This window comes from Eupeodes corollae, chromosome 3 (assembly GCF_945859685.1).
Source record: "Eupeodes corollae chromosome 3, idEupCoro1.1, whole genome shotgun sequence".
NCBI lineage: Eukaryota > Metazoa > Arthropoda > Insecta > Diptera > Syrphidae > Eupeodes > Eupeodes corollae.
In genome coordinates, this window is record NC_079149.1 from 110,768,049 (window position 1) to 110,794,122 (window position 26,074).

Genomic DNA, 26,074 nt, shown 5'->3' on the forward strand with positions numbered 1-26,074 from the left:
CGAAACTAAAATGACCAGGAAGACCTTTGACTCCAAAATTTCCATCATTGTTGAATTTCAATAATATCAAATTATTGTTGAAGTGTGTATCGTTAGTTTATTAGTAATGGCGTGTTTTTATTTGTCAAATGCCAAAAGATAGAAAACTTTAAAAGTGACAGCTGTTGAATATATCTATTATATTTATTACGTAATTTACTCCAAACAAATTATGAAAATATGAACTTTTTAAAAAGTACCTATTATTTATTTATTTATCTACGATATGAAAATATCAACAGATTTGAAAAAAAAAACTAGAACAAAGTAAAATAAATTATAAATATAATGTATGTACATACATATAAGCAGAAATAAATAATTACGTTAAAAATCAACATATTTGAGAGAATTTTTTAAAGTTTCTCTGGAAATGCAAAATATATCAACATCTTCATTGGCAATATTAAACAGATTGATACTACGACAAATAGGCTCCCGCTGACCATACAAGATAGAGTGGCGCTCCGCATACAACAATTCTCTTGATCTTAATGATCTTGACGGTGCATAAACATTCATTAAAAAAAGTAAATTATCACATTTGATTGAAAAACATAAAATATCACGTATAAAAATAACACTTAAAACCTTCCTTCGCTTTTCAAGAGTTTCAAAACCCAACAACAAACATTTAGAAGTATAGTTTAAAGAGACATTAACAGGTAAAACAACATTTCTCAAAGCAAATCTCAAAAAACATTTCTGCACTCTTTCAATTCTGTTAACTTTTTTTTATTGTAGTAGGAAACCAAACAATGCTGCAATACTCAAGGACCGGTCGGACTAAGGAACAATAAAGAGTCTTCACCGTATAAGGATCCTTAAAACCAGAGGAATTTCTTTTGATAATTCTTAAAAGGGAATTAGCTTTTGAAACTATGCAGTCAACATGGCGCTCAAAACAAAGTTTGGAATCAAAAACTACACCAAGATCTTTTATTTCAAATACCCTTAATAGTTTAATGTCATTCATTAAATAATCCGACAAAATTGGATGCAAAATGCGATTATAAGTCATTACAGCACATTTGTCATAATTAAGCACAAGGTCGTTAGTAATACACCAACCATGAAATCTATTAATAATTACGGGAAAATCCTTAAGACAAAATAAAAGTCCAAGTTGCTACTTATCATCCAAAAACTCATTTGTATTCAATTTAATAAGTAAATACAATACCTGATATATTTTTGGGCATTTATTCTTATTTAAAATTCACAAAATTCAAAAACAAGCATATTTATGGATATTAAAGATATATAAGGGTTTTGAATTGGCACGGGTAGATATCAGGGCCCCCTGGTGGCCATTATGTTTTGGTGAAATCTGTCAAATCTTTTGTTTATTATTCAATTGTTTATGCCAAATCATCATGGCTTGAACAGCATACGTTCAAATGATAAAACTGTGTTAACAAAATGAGTGTTCGTTAACGCAAACGTTGCGCGCATTTCGCCCTTTTTTCGGAAGACGTGGTGGCCCTTCTCAGTCGACTCTTCAACGTTTGGTGGCCAAATTTGAGACGACCGGTTCAGTAAACAATCAGGTAACATCCGTATGTTAAAGGAACGCAAGATCGGTCGAAAACATCGCCGCGGTCCGTGGAAGTGTATAGTAGAACTCGAGGCAGTCTATTCATCACCTTGCACAAGAATTTGACCTTTCGCAGACTTCAACTTGACGAACTTTGCATCGGATCTTGGGCCTACACCCGTACAAGATCCAACTGACCCAGAAGCTCAAAGTTCATGACCATAGACAAAGCCGTTTATTCGATGACTGATGGACTTCGAATCGTTTGGAAGAGGACCATAATTTTGGCCGCAAAATCATCTTTAGTGACGAGGCGCATTTTTGGATGAAAGGGTGTGCAAAATTACCGTATATAGGACTATGCCAATCCACACGAGGTTCACCAGGTGTAAATGCATTCTCAAAAAGTTATCGTTTGGTGTGGATTTTGGGCCGACGGCATAATTGGTCCGTACTTTTTTGAAAACGACGTTAGTGAGGCGGTCACCATCAACAGCGAGCGCCAACATAACGATGATAATTAATTTCTTATGGCCAAAATTGAATATGGACCTAGACGATGTGGGGTTCCAGCAGGAAGGCACTACGTGCCACCCAGCAAAAGCTATTCCATTCCATTTCAACATCTATCCGGCCTTGGAAAACCCTATATAATAATATCGCTGGAATATTATAAATTATTAAATAATATAACATTCAAAAATTGGTAATTACCTATTTAAAAAAAAGGCTTTAAAGTTAAAATTACTTCATTCCTGTTTTAAAAAGCCAACAATAAAACAGTACAATTGTAACTAAAATTATTACACCAAGCAGCTGCACTGTTTTTCCAGTAAAATCGGCCTCTCAGATGGAGCTCTCGCACATGGAATGGCAAATGCGCAAATCAGTCTGTGCTTTCTGCTTTTGGCGAATCGTCGTCATCGTCATCGCCGTCATTAACCTCTCCCACAGTTGTGTCAAATTTATATAGAATGTTATGTGTAGTGTATAAACAAAAATAATTATAATAAACAATTCTACATTGTTTTGGAGAATATAAACAAAACCAAAGAAATATACATCTATTATTATTATGAGAAAATATGTTTTAAAATCTCTAATGAACCGCCTTAAATAGCCTTTTCGCGCCCGAAAAGGAAAACCGTAAATAAAGTTGGAATTTTAAGTGTATTATGCTCTTGCGGTTAATGAAAGTCACTGTCGCTATTGTTTTAAGTTTAATGTTTACTGTTTCCTTAGTTAAAATAGTTTTATTAATATGGAATGATTATCACATTGCTTTTGATGATGATGGAAATGTTGATTTATGGTTGGAAGAGAATAATTTAACCATTTATAAGAGTTTGTTTCGTGAAAAAGGTAAGTTTTGTTTATTTGTTTTATTTTAATCAGCTGCAAAATTTCTATAGGTATAAGAAAAAAAACAAGAAACTTTTCCTCCCTCAGCAGATCTGAAGTTTTGCAAAACAAAATTTTATTATAGTGGGTACTTTTGTAAACATCAGGGATGTCATTTGTATTTTATAATGAGCTTAGGTACATAGAGAGTACCTACTTCATGCAATTATTATACACTGAATGTATTTTCTAAGAAATTCATTTAATGAAAAGAAAATAAACATTGACAGAGTTCAAATCTTAGGCAAATAACCACAAACTAAACAATTTCAGGGACAATCTTTCTCTAGACTACAACAAATTTGGGAAATGTTCAATAAATTGTATTATTGTTTTGATGAGTTTTAAAGTGAGAGCTTTAACAAAATGACGTAAGGGGGATGTGATTAGTAATTAAATTGGAGGGAACCTACAATTTTATGTCAAAATCAGAAAAGTAAGGCTAATATAAGAGTTATGTTATTCAAATTTATTTCAGTTGAAATGAAAATTATTTTTAACTTCTCCATAGTAACAACATTTTAATAGTTTCAAATAATAATTATTGTTGTTTTATCATTCTAATTTTGAAAATCTTTGCATTAGAATTTGTCTGTGTAATTTATTTAAATTTATGATGTAGTATTGTGGTTCGCATTCAAGTTACCTTTCAGTTTTAAATTAGAGATATGAAGTTCTAAGCCTAAAATGGTCAAAACTTTTTTCTTGCCACATATGGGAACTGTATATGGCAAGTATTGCATTCGCAAAACAAAATTGAACCCGAGATTTTAATAAACCATGACATTAGGATGGTAGAGAAGTCGAAAAAAGTGGGTCCATCGATATCTTCCGTCTCTCATTCTCTTCTCGCCCCTATAGCCAAACCATAGCGTCGATTGAGTTTAAACTTGGGAACAAAGGTTTAAGCTGCTTCGTGTTAGGCGTCTTTTTCTTTTTTTAAGACAGTAGTCGACAAATAAATTTTTTGGCCAAAAATTGAAAATTCGAATTTTACCAGAAACGAACCGATAGATTTTTTAACTTGGTTTCTTTCAACAAAAAATAAAAAAAAAACATATTTTTTTATTGGTCCAGAATTGCAGCCCCCATAAAACCATTTTTTTTTGTTAAGTTTAATGAACTGATTTTAATTATTTTTTACCCTTTATTCTTTTTTATTTTTTAAAAAATATTATTTTTGTCAAAATTCAATATGTCAAAAAAAGGGTCAACATTTTTGTAATTAAATTTAAATGTAAAATGCATAAATAACTCCATACAAAAAATACAAAATTGATTTAATAAAAAATTGCTCTAACGATTTTTGAAAAAAATAAATAATAATGTCAAGGTTTTTCGTGTTTAATTAAATGACATTTAAATTTGTGAAGAAAACCTTACCTTACAGGTACATTTTTAAATCTTAGAATACAGAAAATATTTTTAAACAGACTTTTTGGTTACATAAGCAAGTTCATGTGACCCATTCCTACGTTTTATTTTTCTAAATTCTGAGGGGTTTAAGTAACACTGATGGAATTTTTTCATTTATGCCTGTTTTTTAATTTTAAATTCTTCTTTGAAAGCACAAATGCAGGCTTATATAGATTACAAAGCCAAGATGATGGTAAAGATCTTCAAAATGAGCTTTAAACCCAATAATGAAATATCATTAACCAATTAAAATAAAATATCACCAAACAATATTATTAAAATAAGGATATTTAAGTACAAATAAAGTAATTTAAAATTATTAAACAAATTAATAAAATATTATTTTTAAGATGGCCAAACAGAAGAAAATCTGAAAACTTCCAAACAAAAACATTAACTGCATTAAATGTGCTACAACATTTTTTTTGACGTTTTAAACTTTCCATAGGTAGTTTTTGTAATGGATCCGATTTGTTAAATTGAAAATTTTGACATTTCTCGACTTTTCAAAGTCCCTAGAGCCGAAATAAAAGATTTTTAGAAAGATGTCTGTGCGTGTGTCTGAACGTACGTCTGTACGTCTGAAAGGGCACTTAAGGCGTGGGTGGTGTTTTTATCATTGCAGTTTTAAAAAAATTTAATTTTGATTGACCCTAAATATCTCACGAACCAAAAACGCTAGAGACTTGAATTTAATTTTATATAACATATTTTAAAGTCATACTAAACAAATATATTTTCTGAAAAAATACAATTAACGGTTTTTTATAAATCAAAAAACTGAAAAAAAATGTTCACCTCGAAAATTTTAGGAATAAAAAATGAGTTTATCTCCAAAACAATTTTTTGCAACGAATAAGAATGTTTCTAACATCTTGTAAAATTAAAAAAAAAAAACGAATTAACAGTTTTTCATATGAAAAATAAAACCCTAAAAAAAAACATTAAAAGTTGGTAAAAATTTAATTTCGACTAAAATAACTTTTCAAAACTTTGAAACATTGGCTTTGAAAGTTTTTTAACAAAAAATAAAAACCTTAAAAATGTGTTTCTAAAAGTTCGTTAAAATTGATTTTTGGCTCAAATTTCTTTTCAAAAATTAAAAATATTATTTTGAAACTTATTTTATCGCACATAAAATATTGTTTCCAACATTCAGTGAATTTTTGATAAAAATCCAAGAGTCCGTTTTTTCATAAAAAAAAAATAAAGTCTACAAAAAAAAGTACGAACATTTGGTAAAAATAATGTTCGGTTCTCGATATCACGTGAACAATAGAAGGTATTGACTTCAAATTAATTTCATTCATCCAATTTTTATTTGTTTATATAACAAATAAAAACTTTTAAGAAATGCTACTAAAATTGGTAAACATTGGTTAACGACTAAAAAATCTCACTAACAAAAAAAGATTTTGAAATCAAACTGTTTCATCATATAATATTCAATTGACAACTTTTTAACAAAACACGAAAACCTACAAACCTTTTAAGCAGGACAGATTAACAAAAAGGATGGGAAGTTATAAGTGTGGGTCGCATCGCACCCTCTTTTTTTGATGATGCATTCGGAAAAAAACCTCAAAACACTTAAAGGAAATATTAAGTATACGTTAAAATGAATGTCTAAAACAAAGTTCAGCATTGTAGGATAGTTTTTGAAAGCAGGGCCACATTCATATCAAATTCTCTTATAGCTAAAATTTTAAAGAGGAATTTTGTACTATACAGTTATTTGAACTTAAATTATGAGTAAAACTAGGATCTTTAAATCCTTATCATTTTATTTTAGTCCATCACGTTACCTAGTTGCTTTCTTATATGAATTGATAATACTTTTAATAAGAGCTGTAACGTTTTCAAAAATAAACAGATGCGCGTACAAATTGAAAAAAATCCGCTTCTATTAAAATAAAATCCAACTTCTCATACTTTTTCAATGATACTTAAACACTTTATATTACACTATACAAAAATACCACCCCCGCATATCTCTTATTCCTACCCTAAGCTAGGGCTATACATTTATACAAAATGCCACTGTATAAAGGAAGGTGTCATAGTTTCTACTTCATATTGATGTTTTACTCTGAGAAGATAGGTACCTACATAATATGCATTTCTATATCTTCAAGTACGTATTTATCTCTGAATATATATATTTTTTTCGATTTACCATTTTAAATAAAACATCCATCAAACATAAACAAAGAAACAAACCTTATCTAAAAATTATTTAGTGAACAAATTCTACTTCGATACTTAAAATCAAAACAATTTGCCACTTTTAATTCAAAATCAATTGCAATAACGGTTAAATTCAACCAAATCCTCATTTTTTTTAATATGCGAGTTATGTATAGTTATACCAACCTAGTAATATCCTGCTAGATTTCAATCAAAATAACTACTTTTCTTATCTTCCAATTAATATTTTCATCAAAATATAAGTGTAAGTAGGTATACCTGCAATACCAGCTATCAAAATTGTGTCCCATTTAACAACCAACACAAAAAAAACCAACGACCTGTTCGAAATGTTTTTGTTTATAAATTTGTTTTTCTCTCAAAAGCTTTTATTGTAAATCCTTTTATTCTCTCTTTTTTCCTCTCTCTTCTCTCTTGATATCAGCTTTTGCTCCTTAATAAAGTTCATCAAATAAAAAAACAAAAAAAAACTCCTTCATAACATTTTTTGTACTCCAAGAACCAACCAATGAGCTCAGTTGCTTAGTATTCTTTGTCCTGATAAATTATAAAACGGTATATTATTCCGAAATTTCGTCTGAAAATATACACTTTTATTTTTTCCCTACCCATTATTACCCATAGATACACAATATCAAATTTTCATGCTCTCATTTTCCTTTTTTATGGTGTTTTGAAATAACGAAAAAGAAAAGAAAAGTGTGTATTTTATTATAAAAAAGTCCTTTTTGTAATAAATAAAAACTATAGTGAAAAAGGTCTCTGGAAAACCAAGATTTCCACATACCTACCTTAACCTGTGACATATGAATCATTTTTCGTGTTTGATGTCTTAATGCGATAGTGTTGAGTTCGTAGTAATTAAAACTCTCATAAGAGAAGAAAAAAATAAGAAACCAACAATTAAATATGGATTTTCAAAATCCAAATGTGTACCCAACGTGACCTACACATTTGCTTTATCACAAATTAATCACGGGTCACGCTATATGTAAGACGACGAGCGACGGGACTTGTGATTGTGCGTTTTTAACTTCAACCTTTTAATAGTTTTTTTTTTTTTTTTTTCTTGTCGGTGAAAGCTGAAAAAATACAATTGAAATCTAACCAGTGTGCTTGAAAAACAAGGCTAAACGGAAATTATCCTTTTCGTACTTCCTTTTTACTTTCCATTTTGTTATTTTTTCATCCTGCAGTATACCTCAATTGCTGAGCGCGTGAATTTGTCTTCTGTTTTATTATTTTCTTTACTTTTATTGTATTTTAATTTCAGTTGGGTGTATGTTTACTGGCCTTTATGTTTTTTTGCCTTAGCCTTACACCCTGTTAGCCTGTTACCATAGATCAAATACAAAAAAAGAAGGATTTTATGACTTTGGCAATAAAAGCAAATTATATAATAAATTTAAAAAACAAGTAAAAAAAAAAAGCTTTCAGAACAAGGTGGCAGGAAACACTTTACATACCTTTCTTGCAACGACAATGTTACTGAGGTAGAACCTAACCTACAACGTTGGTTGAAAACGTGTGTGCATCATCATGTGTTTGATTTATTGCTAGACAAACTTGTAGCCCCATACCTATCCTCTATCCATATCCAGTTCCAGCCTTTTCAACTGGACATTCTCAACAATCGCGCTTAAACTTACTCGTTTTATAGGCCAACAAATATATAACAAAATATCAGTGTGTGTACGAGTATATACCCTTTAGCCTTTATCCTTCTCAAAGCCCCAAGAGTACCTCTTTTTCATACAAATTTAGAGCTGAGGTAATGATTTCATTGTAGACACCTGGTTTTTTTGGGGGGGAAGAGTGTTTCAAAAATTGGCTTCCCTTAGTTGAAATTTTTTTCAGTGGCGTAATTCTGATGGGGGAAAACATTGCAGAGAATTAGGCTGCGGTTACATTAAAAGTACTTAAATTGACGAATAGACATTGTGGCAGATACTTTAAAATATCTTTTAAAATAATTTTGTCTGTCAAAGAATTATAATTCCAACAAGGTGAACATTTTGACCATGCACTTAGTTCTGTCACTGCCTGATATATATTACATAACATCTGAAGAGGAATAATATAAAATTAATAAGAGCGATGATTTTATTTTAACGAACTATGACGTGACTGTCAACAAACAAAAAATGCTATGCCATTATAATCGTACTTGGTAGGGCTTAGTTATTTGTTGAACAAATCGTAAAGCACTGAATTAAGTTAACAGGATCATTATTTTCTTGGTTTCAAGTTCGTAGAGCTGTCATTCAACACTTGTCAAACTCAACTGTCATTTGCAAATGTCCTATATATATATAATAATTTGAATGTTGTTATTGACTATAATTGATCGTTTAACCTTCGTTTTTGACCGGCAAGATCATGAGTTGGACGGTATTTGGTTGCAAAAAGACAACAAGATCATCGAATTTGATCTTTAAACGCATTAAAAACCAACATTACTCAAGTTATGGCCGGTCTTTCGGAAAGCTTCAATTGAACGATAATATTTTTCACACTTAAACAAATTTTGTGATACTGAGTTAAGAAATAGTTGTAGGACTAATAAAAGATTGTACCCGTGATGGCTAGTGCGTAGGACTATTATGCTATTGGGATCAATCCCTGCCTATGCATCTGAACTTTTTTTTCACGGTTTCTGCCTTCTGCAAGGAATTGGCAGACCTTCCTAGAGCGATTCTTGTCATACAAGTGTTTTCTCAAGTAAGACGAATTCGGCTTAAAACTGTAAGTCCCCTAACAAAATTGCTCGCACTAGGTCCTAGTCCTCAACGGACTGTAGCGCCACCTAATTTTTTCGTATCAAAAATTAAGACTCCGAGAAGAAATCAACAATTAATGTTTTGCAAGCTTCACTTTTGCAACTTACTCATTTCGACATGACAACGCTGTTAAATCGAAGTTTTATAATTGTGTACTTCCTTAATTTTAAGACGCCCTTTTCATCGCTATATTTAGTCTTTCCTCAGCTTTAAGGACAACAGTAAATCCTTATTCAATTAAATTGTTAGTGTATCTAGGCTCTTGTCCATTTAGATACACCATTGTTCTAATAGCCGAAGGTGAGTTTTGTGTTACTAAATGCAATTTGCACTTTAGTTTTTCGTTAGATTGTATGTGTCTAGTGTCTACATACATATATGTCCATAAGTACCTACATATATATGAATTCTAAGAACTTTTCGTTAACATCTATACAAACAATTTCACATTTGAAATTTTGGTCCTCTTCTTTGTGAAATATAGAAAATGCGGTACATAAGTTATAGAAAGACGGGTGAGAAAGGAAACTACTTACCTACCTTCATGTAACCAATGAGTGTAATAGAGATTATGGCGATGTCCTTTATGGTTGAAATAGAAATCGATGTATGTGTGTGTGTGAATGTTTGCGTTTGTATCTATATTTTTGTTTATATAGAAAACGTACTTGTAGATGTATGTATAAGGCAAATAATAATAAACGACCAGTCCAGTGAGTTGAAGTACTTAGACATTTATCAGATAAAACGATGACCGTAAAAATGGTTCCTAGAAAAGAATGTCTTTTAAGTGGTATTTAGTTTATTTTTCTTGTACTTTTATTTTTTGAAGGAAGAAGATTTATTGTTAAGTTTTTCTTTGTTTTATTGCTAAACTTGAAATTTTGAAATAATGTTAAACAAAGAAAATTTGAAAAAAAAAAGATTTAAAAAAATCCAAAAACTTACTTTTTGTTGTACAAGTCGTGTTAAAAAATATCCAAACGAACCCTGAAACTAATTAAGTCACATGAGATTAAGGGGTTTATTTTAACAGTACGATTCTTTAACTTAAACCCGATTTAATCGTCGAATCATTTTATCATTAATACTATTTTGTTAACAAGCTTCATTATTAATGTCCTTTGAGGCAAAATCAACTTAATTTAGTCTCACTCACCAATTTTTAGTTCAAAAACCTGTAATTAAATTCAAAACCAGTTTGAAACCAGTTTTTTAGTTATTCAAATATTTATTAATTTAACAGTACGTAATCTATTTAATAGTAATTACACGCAATAATGAAGTGAAATTATAGTTTTGAAATAATAATGATGTAGGGACATCGAATCTCATAAAGAACTTAATATTAATAATCAAAATAACAAAATTAAACAAAACAAACATGCCTTGATACGCACTGTGAAATATTAAAACAATTAAATCTCGTTGCAAAAAATAATTAAAAATTGAAATCATAAACAACGAATAATGTGGTCACCGGAATCAGAAATCAATTCGATTGCAATGGCAACGATGCGCCATTCGCAATCGGCATCATCAGGTTTGTTTTTAATATTAAAAATTTAATATTATTTACTTATAAATACTAATTTTAAGGAAAATGTCATCAAAGAAAATTCTCACACAGTTAACTTTATTTAAATTATCATACCAAAAGGTTGTAAAAATGCTTATTTTTTTCTGTTGGAAAGCTTAAAAAATATTTGTATCAAGTTTCAAGTATACATACTTTTCTCTTATTTTATTATATTCATTAAAATGGTTTTAGACCTGAAAGTATATTGGTACTTGACTAAGCCTAAGTACCAGTAAAAGGTCCCTTGCTTAAACTCAAATTCCATCTTTTCATTTTATAAAATATTTTGATTTATTTCCTTTTAGTAGCTTTTCTTCATTGATGCTTTGAGTCATTTTCAAATACTTAATACTTTCAACTCTTTTTTGAGAGACTTGTCTAGATGGAAACAAAATGTTTCAAATGATGCTTGAGTATTGGAATTATTAAAAAATTACTTACTTACTTACTTAAGGTGACGCTACCTGGGCTTCAACCAACATGCGTCTCCAGCCAGCTGCTGTTTTTAGTTTCGCACGCCGAGTTGGTTGAAGTCTTCAACCACCTACGTGCGTCACCTGAGTCGCGGTCTTCCTTTACTGCGGCGGCCGTCGTTGGAGAGTTGATGTCTATTCGCTCTATATGACCTACCCATGGATTTTAATTCTGTTAACTAGGTCAGTGTCGCTGTACAGCCCGTACAGTTCGTCGTTATAACTTCTCGGGACCAAAAATCACCCGAACAATTATTCTTTCGAAGCATCCCAAGCCACTCTCATCTTTAAAAAATAATAATAAACATAAATCAAAACCACATTTATTTTATGGATGTTTAATAAAGAGTAAATTATGCACTATACAAAAATGGCATCATGCAAATTTCCTCCTGCTTCTGCAACGGTTGCAGAATATCCAGAATGAAATTTTCTATTACTAGTTCACATATTTCTGGCTGTAGGTCCTTGATAAGTTAACGAATTCTACCTTTATGGTTTTGAATCGATTGTGAAGTATTGGTATGGAGCTTATTTTTCACGTGGCTTTAAAGAAAACCAGTCTGAAGATGATAGATCTCAAGCCAATTGTGATCACTTCATTGAGCTATAACACGGCCAAAAAGCTTTTGTTGCAAAACTGCGATTGTTTTGTTGATTATGTGGAACTTAACTTAACTCTGATAACTTCCCATCCCGTCTGTCGAAAATCACTTTTTATCAACTTTTGGTAATTTTTTTAGGTTTTATTTTTTGTTAAAAAACTGTCAAATCGATTTTTCTCAAAATGTTAATAAATGTAGAATACTATTCCCAGAAAACCAAATAAATGATATTCCTTTAATAGGTATAATTCAATTTTAATGAAAAAAAAAGTAAATGATTAACAATTATTAATAAAAAAAAGAAAAGAAATCGGTTAGTGCACAGTGCCGGTCGTTGCTTAACTCAACGGAGTGTCTCTCTCGTGTCTACTTTTGGCTTCCTCAGTGATAGTTTTTACCTTTGTGCCAGGGTTACCACCCATACGGCCATCCTGAAATTCGACTGCCCCAGTCGAAGGAATAACATCTACAGTGTATTGATCATCATCTTCCTCAGAATCGGAATCAAACGTTCGCCATCGTTTCATGTAATCTGCTGCCGTCGAAGTTTGGTTGGGTCCCTCATGTTCTCCGACTTTTTTGACCACGTAGCGATCGTTACGACCGACCTTAATTATTTCATAGGGCCCAAGATACTTAGGAAAGAGCTTTTGTCCTGTCGCAAACTGCGTCTTTTGAATTGCAACTAGCTCGCCTAAATCATATGAAGGTGCTGTTTTTCGTTTTTGATTGTATGTTTTTTTGTTTTCTTCTTGTATTTTGTGTATTTGTATTTTCGCTTCCTCTCTTAACTGCTGACGGTCCTCCTCGAACGCAACCATGATCTCATCTTCAAGAAGCTGTCTTAAATTTACGTCGTCATCCGAAGCCATTTTTACGCCAAACATCAGCTCGAAAGGAGTTCTACCCGTGCTTCGTGAAACGGTTGAATTTATAACGCACTGTACCTTGGGAATGAACTGGTACCATTTCAGTGGGTTTTCAATGGAAAGCCGCGTTAATACTTGAATGATGGTTTTGTTCATCCTTTCTGCTTGTCCATTGCCTCTCGGGACACCAGTTGTCACTAGATGATGCTCGATATTTTTCTCCGAGCAATATGCTTCAAAGTCGTTAGACGTGAATGCAGCTCCTTTGTCAGAAACAATTCGCCGAGGGTGACCAAAAACTTGTGAGAGTAAGTTCAAACGGTTGATTACTTCGCTGGCCGTCGTGCTTTTGACTGGATAGATCCACATAAACTTGCAGAAGGCATCAACGATGACCAAGATGTAACGATAATTTTTTGCTGTGGATGGAAGGGGCCCGAGATGATCAAGATGAAAAGTGTGTAATGGCTGGTCCATCTTGGCAATGGGATGAAGAAACGACTCCTTTTTACCATTCTTTTTGGCAGCGAGTATACAGGGGATGCAATTACTGATGACTTCAGCAATCTTGCGGTCCACCTGTGGAATAAAAAAATCATTTTTAATAAGTTTAGAAACCTTACCGAGACCAAAATGTCCCCTTTCATGAAACATTTGAATGATTTGCTTCTGCAGACTCTTTGGAACTACCAAAACGTAAACACCATCCACGAATTTATACAGCACATCATTCCTAAGATGATAGTCTTCGTAGGTACCAAACTTGGCAAGGATTTCTTTAATAGCACGGCAAAATTCATCCTTCAGTTGAGCATTCTTGACTGCTTTCACAGACCCGTCCTCTATTGCGAAAATACTTGATGGATGACGGCTTAGGGCGTCGACGTGGCGCATAGCTGTCCCGGATCGGTGATGAACTTGGCAATAAAACTCCTCTAACTGAAGTGCCCAATTTGCAATGCGACTATTTAGATTCCTTTTCGCCATAGTGTCTTTAAACGCTTTGCAGTCGGTGAAAATATCAAATCTTAAACCCAGCAAGTAGATTCTCAATCGTTTAAGAGCTTTGACTATCGCGAGAACCTCTAGTTCATAGCTTGTAAATTTTTTCTCCGAGTCAGTTGTTTTAAAGCTTAAAAAAAAGACTGGATGGTACTGACCGTCATCGTGTTTTTGGACGAGTACAGCCCCGAGTCCTTCCTTAGAGGCGTCGGTATGCAGCTGACTTTGTAAATCAGGATTGAAAAGTTTTAACACCGGCTCTTGGCAAAGCAACTCCTTCAATTTTTTGTAGGCATTTTCTTCGGAGGGTCCCCATATAAACGTGGCATCTTGTTTTGTTAGGTCGGTTAATGGCTTTGCGATTGTAGCGTACCCTGGGATAAATTTTCTGAAGTATCCCGTGAGCCCGAGAAACTGCATGACTGACTTGATGTTTTTCAGCACAGGGAAATGCTTAACAGCAAATGTTTTCTCTTCCGATGGTCTTATGCTGCCGTTCCTGATAATATGGCCAAGGAATTTTACTTCCGTTTGGAGAAAGGCACATTTACCCCAGTTAATTATAAGACCATTTTCTTCAGATACCTTCAAAACTTCTTTTAATTTGTGTATGCCTTCTCCTTTGGATCTGGCAGGGATAATCAAATCGTCAATGTAGGCCAAAACTACTCCTCGGCGTTTCAGATCTTGAAGAACGACGTTCACATACCTTTGGAACACAGCAGGAGAATTGCACAAACCAAAAGGGACCTTATTAAATTCAAAATGGCCGTCAGGTGTCACAAAGGCCGTGTATTTCTTGCTGCTTTCTTCTATGTCGACGTGCAAGAACCCATTCTTCAAGTCCAAAATAGAAAAAACTTTCGCATTGTATAATTGCTCCAGCACCTCCTCTATAATTGGTAAAGGGTAACGATCTTTCAAAACATGCCGATTAAGTTGTCGAAAATCAACACACAGTCGCCGCGAACCATCTTTTTTGCGTGCTAATACAATGGGACTAGCGAAGTCGGAGTTACTGTTGCGAATGATCCCGTCTTTCATCCACTCGGAAATTTGCTTGTCTACGACTTCTTTCTCAAGGGGAGCTAACCGCCGTGCTCTCTGGTAAATTGGTGTTTCCTCATCCAGGATTATTTTCATTTGCACACTTGTTCTTTCGGGTCGCTTTGGAGAGTACTTTGCAATTGTATTTTCGACTTGACTTCTGAGTTCTGGCTCTGGGATGCTTTGAAGTGCGTCTGACAGCTGTGATTCGCAAGTGGAAATTAGGTTAATTCGAAACATCGGATTATCAGAATCGGCTTGCTTTTTATAAATAACAGGTTGCCCATCTTCGATGACTAAACATATTTTTGGGAGTATATCTTTACCTAGTAAAAACTCATAAGACAACCAATTATCTGGTACAAAATGACATATCAAATCATAATACTCGCCTGAGATCTCAATATTGATTTTGGAAGCACCTAAAGTTTTAGCCGGCTGGCTTCCAAATGCAATGGTGTCAACTCCTGGATACTGCATGTTATCGAAACTCAACTTTTGTCTTAGACTCTCTCTGGCAAGAGTTAGATCGCTTCCTGTATCGATAAGTGCCTGGAATTCCTGTCCTTTGACCTTGATCGGAGTAGTTATATCTGGAACTAACAACCTGTTGATTTTAGCACTTGTTGTTGCGTTATTCTCTGAACAATTTTTGGCAATGTGCCCAAACTTGTTGCATTTGAAACAACGACAGCCTTTCTCCTTGTTAGGACATGATTGAGTACTATGAGAAAGAGCCCCACAATAATGACATCGAGACTGCTGAGTTGTTTCTTCTTTTCTGATGATACTCTTGTAAACAGATTTATTCGCCGTTGCGTTTTTGGATCGGATTCGATCAGCTTTCATTCGCTCGTACGGCTTAAGTTCTGCCTTAAGCTCCTCTAAGGTCTTCGCGTGATAAAGGATACCTTTACTTAAAACGTCGTCTGGTATGCCAGCTATGATATACTCTAATAGATGAGCTTCGTCAATAGTTCCTCTAGAAGCTATCTTTTTCATTCTATAAAAGTATTCTAGAAATGATTCGCTGTCGGATTTTGTTGTCTTCTCGAGTAATTTATGGACATTTTCATGCTCCTGTTTGCCGAACTCTTTTACCAAAAATTCCTTCAAAGCATTCCAACTGCTGATCGTCTTCTCTGACTCCAAAGCAAGTTTGGCCGCACCGAATAACAATCGCCTACAGTACAAGAATTTTTGGACGTCTCCCCATGCGCAGACCAAAGACACACTCTCAAAGTCGGAGATCCATGATTCGATGCTTTTTCCATTTTCACCACTATATTTTTCTAGAGCTTCTTCAACGTCTTTAAATTGAAAGGAATTATGGACCTCAGGTTTTTGTTCAGTCATCTTTTCGTGTTTAGAAGGTAATTCTTTGACGTTTTCTTGAAAAAAAAGTACTTCACTATCTTTGCTTTTGTCTTGTCCTTTGCTTGTGGTTGAGTTTGTTTCGCCTTCAAACTCCACCTCGCTTTGCTCTTCACTCGTTTCTTCGTCTTCTCTAGTTCTCCGTTCCAAAAGATTTCGAACACGCGCTACTAATTCCGTTTTTTTATTATAGCGGATCGATAAGCGGCTTTGTCTCAAAATTGCTTGTAATTCTTTTACTGTAAGACTTTTTAAATCACGTCCGATCGGCATGAAGAAAAAAAACAATGACAAAAAAACTTTAGCTTATCGTTTACAGGCACTGTGTAGGCTGATTATATAAAAATAATATGTAGGTGAGGGAACTTCTGACACCATGTAGAATACTATTCCCAGAAAACCAAATAAATGATATTCCTTTAATAGGTATAATTCAATTTTAATGAAAAAAAAAGTAAATGATTAACAATTATTAATAAAAAAAAGAAAAGAAATCGGTTAGTGCACAGTGCCGGTCGTTGCTTAACTCAACGGAGTGTCTCTCTCGTGTCTACTTTTGGCTTCCTCAGTGATAGTTTTTACCTTTGTGCCAGGGTTACCACCCATATAAATGTTGAACACAATATTTCCTATAAGAAAAAAATAAGTTTCTGAAAAGATATTTGAGTCGAAAATCAATTTTTACCAACTTTTAGTAATGTGTTTTTTGGGTTTCTATTTTTTATAAAAAAAAACTGTCAAATTGATTTCTCTTAAAATTTTACAATTTTACTTTGTTTTTTATTGCAAACAATTGTTTGGGAGATAAAATCATATTTTGTTCATAAAATTTTAGAGGTGACAAATATTTTTTTTTTTTTTTATTAAAAAACCGTTAGGTTGAATTTTTCAAAATTATATTAGTTTGGTATCACTTTACAAAATATAATAAAAAGTTTAATTCAAGTCTCTAGCGGTTTTTGTTCGTTAGACATTTTAGTAAACCAAAAAAAAACTAAAAATCTTTTATTTCGACTTGAAATGTCGAAAAAAGTAAAAATTTTCAATTCAACAAATCAGACTGATTACAATAACTTTCTATGATGGGAAGTTAATAAATACCAATACTGGCCTCATTTTTGCAACCTTTCCACCATTAAAGCTCGAAAACTACACCAAGCAGCCGCATTCCAAAAATCAACGAGGAATCACTGTTACATGCCGAGAAGTTGCTTTCGAACCATCCGAAAGTGGTTTATTTTTACAAATTGTGGCTAAAAAATATTCGCCATTTTGGAGTTTTGGGATTTAAGACACACAAAGTTTAAAAAAAAATAAGCCTGATGTCTGTTTGATGACAAGTTTGAAATTCTATCTTCTAAGAAAATACTTTTAAACATTTTTCATACCATATTATTAGAATAGTTTTTTTTAAATATATTTTCTCTTACATATTTTTTATTTATTCAGGAATTTCATCTTTATCAAGTTGTGGAGATCCAGAACGTCTACCTGAACTTCCACCCGGTGATGAACAACGTTTACAACGTGCTGCTTTACATTTGCAACAAAAACTAATTCTACGCGAATGGTTACGCGATCATCGCTTACAGCATCATTATTCACGATTGCTTGCTGTTGAAGTTTCCTCCTTAGAGGATGTCTACTGGTTGGAAGATTCACGAGCTAGCAAACTTTTGGGCAAAGATTGGCAAGTTTGGTCGCAGGCGAGACAAAATCTACCAACGTCCAAATCACAATTGGAATCATTAAAAGCCCAATTATGGTCAACTGTGGTTAAATCAAGTCAACATCAAGACGCTTGGACATGGGGTGGTATGCTTGTTGTGTCAGTATCGGTAGCTGGTTTGGTAACCTTGGCCGCAATGACACAACCATCATTGGCGCCTGAAGCGCGCCATTCACTGTTGCAATATGTAACCGGGAAATATTTATTGCCGGCCAATTGTAAAGTTCAGTGGGATTGGAAGGATCCACATATTGTTGGCGGTACCATGTGCTTTATTGTTCGGTTCTTTCAACGAAATGGACAGCCTTATCCTATCTGTGATACTGATCAGTTTTTTGTTGAAGTCACTGAAGGGACACGAAAAGTATGCTGTAGATGATTTATTTAGGTTCTCGCTTTTTTTAATTTATGATTTATTCATCCGAAGGTTGTAACCATCAGTGAACTTGGATCACCAACAGACCCAAATAATGCTAATATAGCTAAAGTTAAATTCACAGTTCGAACTGCGGGTCAATATAAAATATCCGTTTTAATTGGATCCAGCCATATTGCTGGGAGTCCATTTGCTAAATCATTTATTCCTGGACCAATCGATGCGAAACGGTCACGCTTCATACGACCAGCAACTACCGTTATTTGTTGTGCTGGTTCACCAACTTTGCTGCACATTGAGCCAAGAGATGAATTTGGCAACGCTTGTGTGTTTGATCATAACGAAGATCCTGTCAAAGTAAGCTAACTCCACCGATATATTCTAGAAAAAGGTTTTATTCACTCAAATTTATCCATTTTGATTTAGGGATATCGAGTCGATATTTACGATTTACATGGAAATCCTATTGAAAAATTACATCATGCTGTATCGTTTGCATACGACAGGGTAAATTCTAGAGTTTCGGTGACCGCATTGTTTCCAGAACCGATTTGCCTTCGTGCTGTTATTAGTTTTCTAGAACAAAAACTACCAAATGGTGACTTCGATATCATAGTTCTTAGTAGTAAGTTGTTTTTTAATAAATATTTTTTACTTATTTGAGAAAATGTATTATTTATTATTACAGGTAGCGATACAACTTTAGTTCATAAGAATATTGCATCACGAAAACACAATATTTGCTATGAAGCAAAATTATTGAGTATTTTTGGTCAAAATAAATCGAAACCCCGTAAAGTTCTGTGTTATGTTGGTCCAAAGCAAGTGAGTTTACATTAACCCGAATATATTGTTCAATAAAGAATAAGTCACAGAGCATATGATCGCATTAATTATTTTAGAACTCTTTTATTTTCCAGGTTACTATCAAAGAAATGATTTTAAAATTTATTCCGAAACGCATTGCAACTTTTCGCTTGTGTCCTTCGACTAAATTTCACTTTCTACCACAATTGCTCACCCAATCACATGGTCCGGTTTTTATTATTGACGATGGTTCTCAGCCCAAAATAGAATTGGCATCAAAGGATCGTAATATAATTGCTGCAACGTTTACACATTTCTTGTTGAAAAATATTGGTGGATCAGAGACATTTAAGGACAAACAGGATTTCTTCTATCATGAAGTTCGAAAATTCCATGCAAATTACTATCATGAGAAACTGGCGCTAAAAGTGTCCAGAGACAAGATCTTGGAAAGTAGCATGAAGGCTACAAAAGGATTTTCTGTGTCTGATTGGTGCGGTAACTTTGAGGTTACATATCAAGGCGAGCAAGGTATACTGATACTAGTTTTTAAATTTTGATGAATAGAAATTTGATTGATGTTTTACTCCATTAGGTATTGACTGGGGTGGATTACGCCGCGAGTGGTTTGAGTTGATTTGCAGCTCCCTCTTTGATCCACGGGGAGGATTATTTTGTACATTTCATGATAAACATCAAGCTTTAGTTCATCCGAATCCGCATAGACCTTCACACTTAAAGCTTAAGCACTTCGAGTTTGCTGGAAAAATTGTCGGAAAGTGTCTGTACGAGAGTGCTCTTGGAGGTTCCTATCGACAATTAGTCCGTGCCAGATTCACACGTTCCTTTTTGGCACAACTTATTGGCTTAAGGGTTCATTATAAGGTAAAATCTACACCTATAAAATTGAGAGTGCCGTTTAAATGTGTGTTATGTTTTTTTTAGTATTTTGAACAAGATGATCCCGATTTATATTTATCCAAAGTTAAATATATCCTAGAAACAGATTTAGATGCTAGCGAATCATTAGAATTAAATTTTGTTGAAGAAATTTACGATATCAGCGGTCAACTATCAAAAACAGTCGAACTCATACCAAATGGTTCAAAAGTTCGTGTAACAAATGCGTCAAAAAATCAATATTTAGATGCTCTAGCACAGCAACGTTTGTGCAATAATGTCAAAGATGAAGTCGATAGCTTCCTTAAAGGGCTAAATGGTATAATTCCTGATAATTTGTTAAGCATTTTCGATGAAAATGAATTGGAGGTTAGTACTAATACAAAATTATAACTAAACATTAAATTAATTCGCAACAACTTGAACATGAATCCTTGAATTTTAGCTCTTGATGTGCGGAACTGGGGAATATTCAATTGCAGATTTTAAGGCACATCATATTGCCAATGGAAATTCTGCTGAATTTCGTCGTGTTTTGGGTTGGTTTTGGGCTGGAATCAGTAATTTCAGTCAAACTGAAATGGCGCGACTTCTTCAATTTACCACTGGTTGTTCTCAATTGCCACCAGGGGGCTTTCAAGAACTTAATCCACAATTTCAAATCACAGCAGCTCCTACTTTTGGTAATCTTCCTACCGCACATACATGGTAAGTTTTATTTTTTTTTGTCTAAACAAAATTGGAAAGTTCTTAATGAATTTATCTATACTTTTAGCTTTAATCAGCTTTGCTTGCCAGACTATGAGAGCTATGAACAATTCGAAAAGGCTCTTCTTTTAGCAATAAGCGAAGGCAGTGAAGGTTTTGGAATGGTTTAATTTTTGTTTTCTGTTTTGGCGGTTGAATAGAGATTCTGTTAAAATTGCTTAAGTTCCGTGTTGCCATTGTGACGAAAAATGTTTTAAAAAAATGTTTTTGTTTTATTTTTAATATATATTTATAATTTTATTCAATAAAAAAAAATTATATAAATAAATCAAATTAAACTAAAACTAGGCAGCATTAATGCTTTTGTCAAAAAAATGCACACTAAATAGTAATACAAACAAAAAATAAAATCAATGCAATTTATTAAAGTATTGGATTCTTCTCCAAGAATTTTTATAATGTGTCTTTTTTTATAGTTTATATTTAAGTTTTGTCCTCTTTTAGGCAAAAATTTCAAATTAATTGCATAATTTTCACTATTTGAAAAACAATTTATAAATAATCAATTCTAATCTCTATGGCAACTTATTGCAAAGCTTAATTTTAAGTTGTGCTTATGTAAACTTTTTAATACAAAAAAATTTCAAAATTGATTTAGACTTGAGTCGGAACGTTTAAATATTTCCACCTTAAATTTCGTGCGCTATTATTATGTAAAAGATATTTTCGATTTCTGTGAAAAGGGTCCATTTGTTTGTGTAGGCTTTTTTTTAAACTTATTTTGATTTCTGAAGATAAAAGCTGATGTAGATTTAAGAATATCGAAAAACGTGCATAAATGGTTGAATATAAAATAAAAATATCAAAAGAAACATATTAAAACATAACATACGAGTACATACATACATAGAAAGAAATAATTTGAGTTGTGACAAATCTATAGAATTAAGACGTTAAACTTTGCTTTTATTTATTTATTTTTAGCTAATATTTAGTTTTTATGGTGTCCTATAGGTAATGTTGGAATTCCTCTTTCAGAACTCTTTGTTGGCTTATTACAATACAAAATAATGAAGTTATTATTGTTTTTGATTTTGGCCTTCTTCTATGGTTTAAAATCGAGATAACAAAAAAAACACACTTATAAATCGATCAGACCACAAAGAATGATAAATACATATATAGAAGATTTTTTGAATTGAATCATTTTGGGAGTATTTTATTTATTTACTTATTACTCTTTCCCTCTATATAAAAGCTGTTAATTCCAGAAGAGTTCGTAGATGAAGATGATACTAAAATAAATAGATAAAGGCTTAAAAATCAACCTCCATCTTTTATTTCCGGCTTCTAATGGCCATTAAAGATTTAAATAAATTTATTTATTTATTTAATTTGTTTTTATTTTAGTTAAATTTGTTTTTATTTATTAAGTTTATACACTGTTATTTTTAAAAATATGTAAAAATAGAAGCTAAATTAGTTCAAGTTTTATATAAATTATAGCGTGTGAAATAAACTATTTAATTATTTTAAAATAATACATACAAAAAAAGCAATATTATGTTAATATATTTGGATCTCACATTGATAAATAAAATGTTATTTTATTCTGACCTAGAATGTTACTGTGTTTTATTTTATTCAAAGAATGAACGTCAAATTAAAAATCTATAAATTTAGAGAGGTGAAAGGTGAAAGAATGGCTTAGAAGATGGTCCTTCTTTAAAACAGAGAATTTCTATTTTTCAGAAATTATAAATGTAGTTTATAAAATCTAATAAGTCGACTTAAAAAATAATTTTAAAATAAGGACATTTCTCAGACAAGTTAACAGAGCTGAATAATATTACTTAAAGAAGTGAGGTCTCTGGTATCCAACCTTGCTTAACATGTTATATGTTAAACAAATAAAACAAAAACAAGTAAAGCGATTCGGGTTGGATGTGAAATACATTTTAAGACTATAACAACTTATCCAGCCATAAGTTATTGAGAATCTATTGAAAAGTAGTGCCAAATGCTATTTACGAAATGATATCAACAAATCCATCCTTAACTTTATACTGCGAATGAAGTCACTAATGTCGTCTGAACCTGCCCAATTTAATCTGTCAAAAGTGACAGGAAAAAATTGAATGTCAAAAGTCAGAAACTTTTCTATCAAAAAATTCTTCTATCATAGTTTGTACTCGTCTAAAAACACAATTCTTTGTATTTTCAAATAATTGAACAATTATCCACAAATTGATTAATGGTTGATGTTCTTTTCAAACATCATCATCCAATTTTAACTTACTAGAAAGTTTTTGAGCAGAAAACAACAACAAAAGATTACAATGTTGAAAAGGTTTGGTCGCATGATTACATTTTATAGGATACTCGTTATTGTTTGCTTCATTATTCTTCCACTTTTGTTACATTTAATATTTTTAACTTCCCATAGGTAGTTATTGTAATCGACCCGAATTATCAAATTGAAAATTATACGTTTTAAGCGCCCTAGACTGTAAATAAAAGATTTTTAGAAAGTCTGTTCGTTCGGAAAATTTTTCGTCTTCCATAGCTCAGGAACCAGTGGAGATCCGACTTTAAATAAATTTTGTTATTCAAATAATAATGGAGAAAGAAAGGATTCCTAAAAAAATTGACTAACCAATACGCTAGAGATTTGAATTAAATTTTGTATTACATATTGTAACGTGATACCAAACAACTATATTTTTGAAAAACAATCCAATCTACGGTTTTTTAATAAATTAAAAAAGTTGAAAAAAATTCACTTGAAATAATATTAGCAACTGTCACCTTATTGGATGCTAATCAGAGATTTTTGACAGTTCAGCCAATACTCAAAGATCTTTCAATCGTGTATGCTTAGCTTAATTCTGAACTAAATTTTACTGATTCACAGAAACTACGAAACTATTGCGTACATTTTGGGAGATCTTTAATATGTATAAAAAAATAAATAAATTGGGTGGCGCAACAGTCCTTTTGAGAACTAGGGCCTAGTGACTGACAACTCTCAACCATTCCTGTATACGATAATGTTGTCAGGGATGGAAGGGACCTACAGTTTTAAGCCGAATCCGAACGGCAAATTTGAGAAAGCACTTTTCATGACAAGAATTACTCTTAGAGAATTTGTCAATTCCTCGCAAGAGGCAGTACCCGTGAAAAAAAACTTTAGGTGACATAGGCAGGGCACTAACCATCATGCCACGGGTACTACATTAAATTACAACTACTTTTATCCGCCATTAATGTAAAGAAGCGTCTACAATACGCCAAAGAGTATATAAATAAACCGATAGAGTTTTGGAATTCCGTTATCCATACCGATGAATCCAAATTCAACAGTTTTGGATCCGATTGGCGACGTTTTGTTTTGGACGTTAGATCCGAAGAATGTTAATTGCACAATAAAACATGGCGGCGGTAGCGTTATGGTATAGGGTGCGATATAAGCAAATGGAGTCGGAAATTTTCAATTTGTGGAAGGGACAATGAATAAGTTTGATTACCTGAAAAAGAATAATTTAAGAAGTACTGCATCAAAATTGGACCTTGGAGATAATTTTAATTTCATTCAAGACAATGACCCAAAACATTTCTCGTTGATAGTGGAGGAATGGTTGTTATATAACGTGAAAAAAGTACTCCCTCATCCAGCTCAAAGTCCGGATTTGAATCCAATTGAACATCTTTCGGCTCATGTTGAAAAAAAGTTGAGGGAAAGGGAAGTACAAAATAAGGAACCGTTAAAAGATGCAATACAGAGGATATGGATTGAAATTACACCAGATGTTACAAAAAAATTGTCCCTTTCAATGCCAAAGAGGTTGCAAATGGTCTTAGATGCAAAAGTACATTATACAAAATATTAAACCATTTGGGTTTAAGAAATGTACAATTTTTTTTTGTTTTATAAAATAGACTTTCTTTGTTTAATTTGTTTTTTTTTTTGTATTAAAATAATTTATTTAAAAAATGTGTTTAACTTAATCTGGAGGTTAAAAAATCTCTGTTGTTTTTTTTTTTTAAATAGCCCGTCATTTGGGCACCTATCACTTTTGAGGGTGTCATCTTTTAATATTTGACAAGTTAAAACTACGCCATTAGTTACACACTTCAAAATTGTTAAAATTCACTACAGAAATGGTTTACGTGTTGCAGTCTAATTTTGATCGTTGTGATCTCGGTTAGAGTTAAACAATTGTCAGAAAAATTTGCTTTAAAAATGACAAACACAAAAATATGTAATCCAAAAAATAATTGTTTAAGGTATGTATGTATTAAAAGATATCATATAAAAACCTAGTAAAAATGTCTTACAAATTTCAAAATACGACTTTTAAGCTAATTCTTGAGTCCATCTAATTTCATTTAAAATCATTCTTTCTGCTTGTTTGTTTGTTAATGTATCTTACCATTGAACCTACCGATTTACAATATTTTGTATTAAACCGATTCTGTTGCAATTTTCATAAGGATATAGACAGATAACAACTTATGAATTAAATTAACTTATTGTTGTTATTACTTTTAAATACCTACCTTATAGTTTTGAGCATATGACTAAGGAATGTTTTTCTTCTGAAGTCTCTTTTGGCTAATAGCTAGCAAAGGTCAAACTGTAATGGACAACCTTAACATGTTTTACCTCGCTACTTAGACATTATTTTTCTTCTTTCTTTATGTTCATATAAAGCACACAAAAATTTATAAATTATAACCGTTGAAATGATATTAATTAAAATTATTAAGGTTAGTGTTTCACTTTCTAGTTTGTGATGTTTTCCCCAAGAATAAATAATATTTATTTGTATTCTCTGATGGACACTAATTGTTTAAGTTTAAACAAAAAACTATACCTAGTCGTAAATTTTCTTCTCATCTAAATTACAAATTTATCATTTATGTTGATATTTGTTCTTTCATTAGATATAAATTGATGTGACACGAAAAGAGGAGTTATTTTATGTTATATTTATGAGGCATGTTAACTAGATCAATATTGGATTTAGTCTTTTAAAGAGAAATCCATATATGTAGATGCAAATTTTCTTTAATGAGTCTTTTTATTTATCTTAAAGAACTTGTTAATACCAAAACTAATAAATCTAAGTGAAAATGCATTGCAAATTGGTAAACTCACTAAACGCAATTTTATTTCTTTATCATGACCATTGTTATAATAAACTATTAAATAATTTGTTTA

General features: G+C 32.3%; 1 protein-coding gene across 4 annotated transcripts; it reads left to right on the top strand.

Annotated features, from left to right (window-relative positions):
* The first annotated feature begins 2,474 nt into the window (after positions 1 to 2,474).
* LOC129949304 (apoptosis-resistant E3 ubiquitin protein ligase 1) lies at positions 2,475 to 22,473 on the top strand. Of its 4 annotated transcripts, none has more exons than XM_056060688.1 (11): positions 7,142 to 7,156; positions 10,647 to 10,924; positions 17,780 to 18,423; positions 18,487 to 18,792; positions 18,862 to 19,060; positions 19,124 to 19,260; positions 19,338 to 19,773; positions 19,838 to 20,127; positions 20,188 to 20,511; positions 20,588 to 20,850; positions 20,918 to 22,473. In XM_056060688.1, exons 2-11 carry the CDS (start codon positions 10,852 to 10,854, stop codon positions 21,018 to 21,020), a joined length of 2,775 nt encoding a protein of 924 aa, XP_055916663.1. In that variant the 5' UTR covers positions 7,142 to 7,156; positions 10,647 to 10,851; the 3' UTR covers positions 21,021 to 22,473. The 4 variants fall into 4 exon arrangements, with proteins under 4 accessions (XP_055916661.1, XP_055916662.1, XP_055916663.1 ...); XM_056060689.1 differs by having other exon boundaries at positions 7,150 to 7,300; XM_056060686.1 differs by lacking the exons at positions 7,142 to 7,156; positions 10,647 to 10,924 and adding an exon at positions 2,475 to 2,938.
* Positions 22,474 to 26,074: the final 3,601 nt, after the last annotated feature.

Excerpts from the sequence above, each read along its gene's own strand:
- LOC129949304 (XM_056060686.1), top strand. The coding sequence starts at position 2,752 with ATGCTCTTGCGGTTAATGAAAGTCACTGTCGCTATTGTTTTAAGTTTA. Across the intron at positions 20,128-20,187 it reads GCTTAAGGGTTCATTATAAG|TATTTTGAACAAGATGATCC; the intron begins GTAAAATCTACA and ends TGTTTTTTTTAG. Across the intron at positions 20,851-20,917 it reads CTTCCTACCGCACATACATG|CTTTAATCAGCTTTGCTTGC; the intron begins GTAAGTTTTATT and ends CTATACTTTTAG.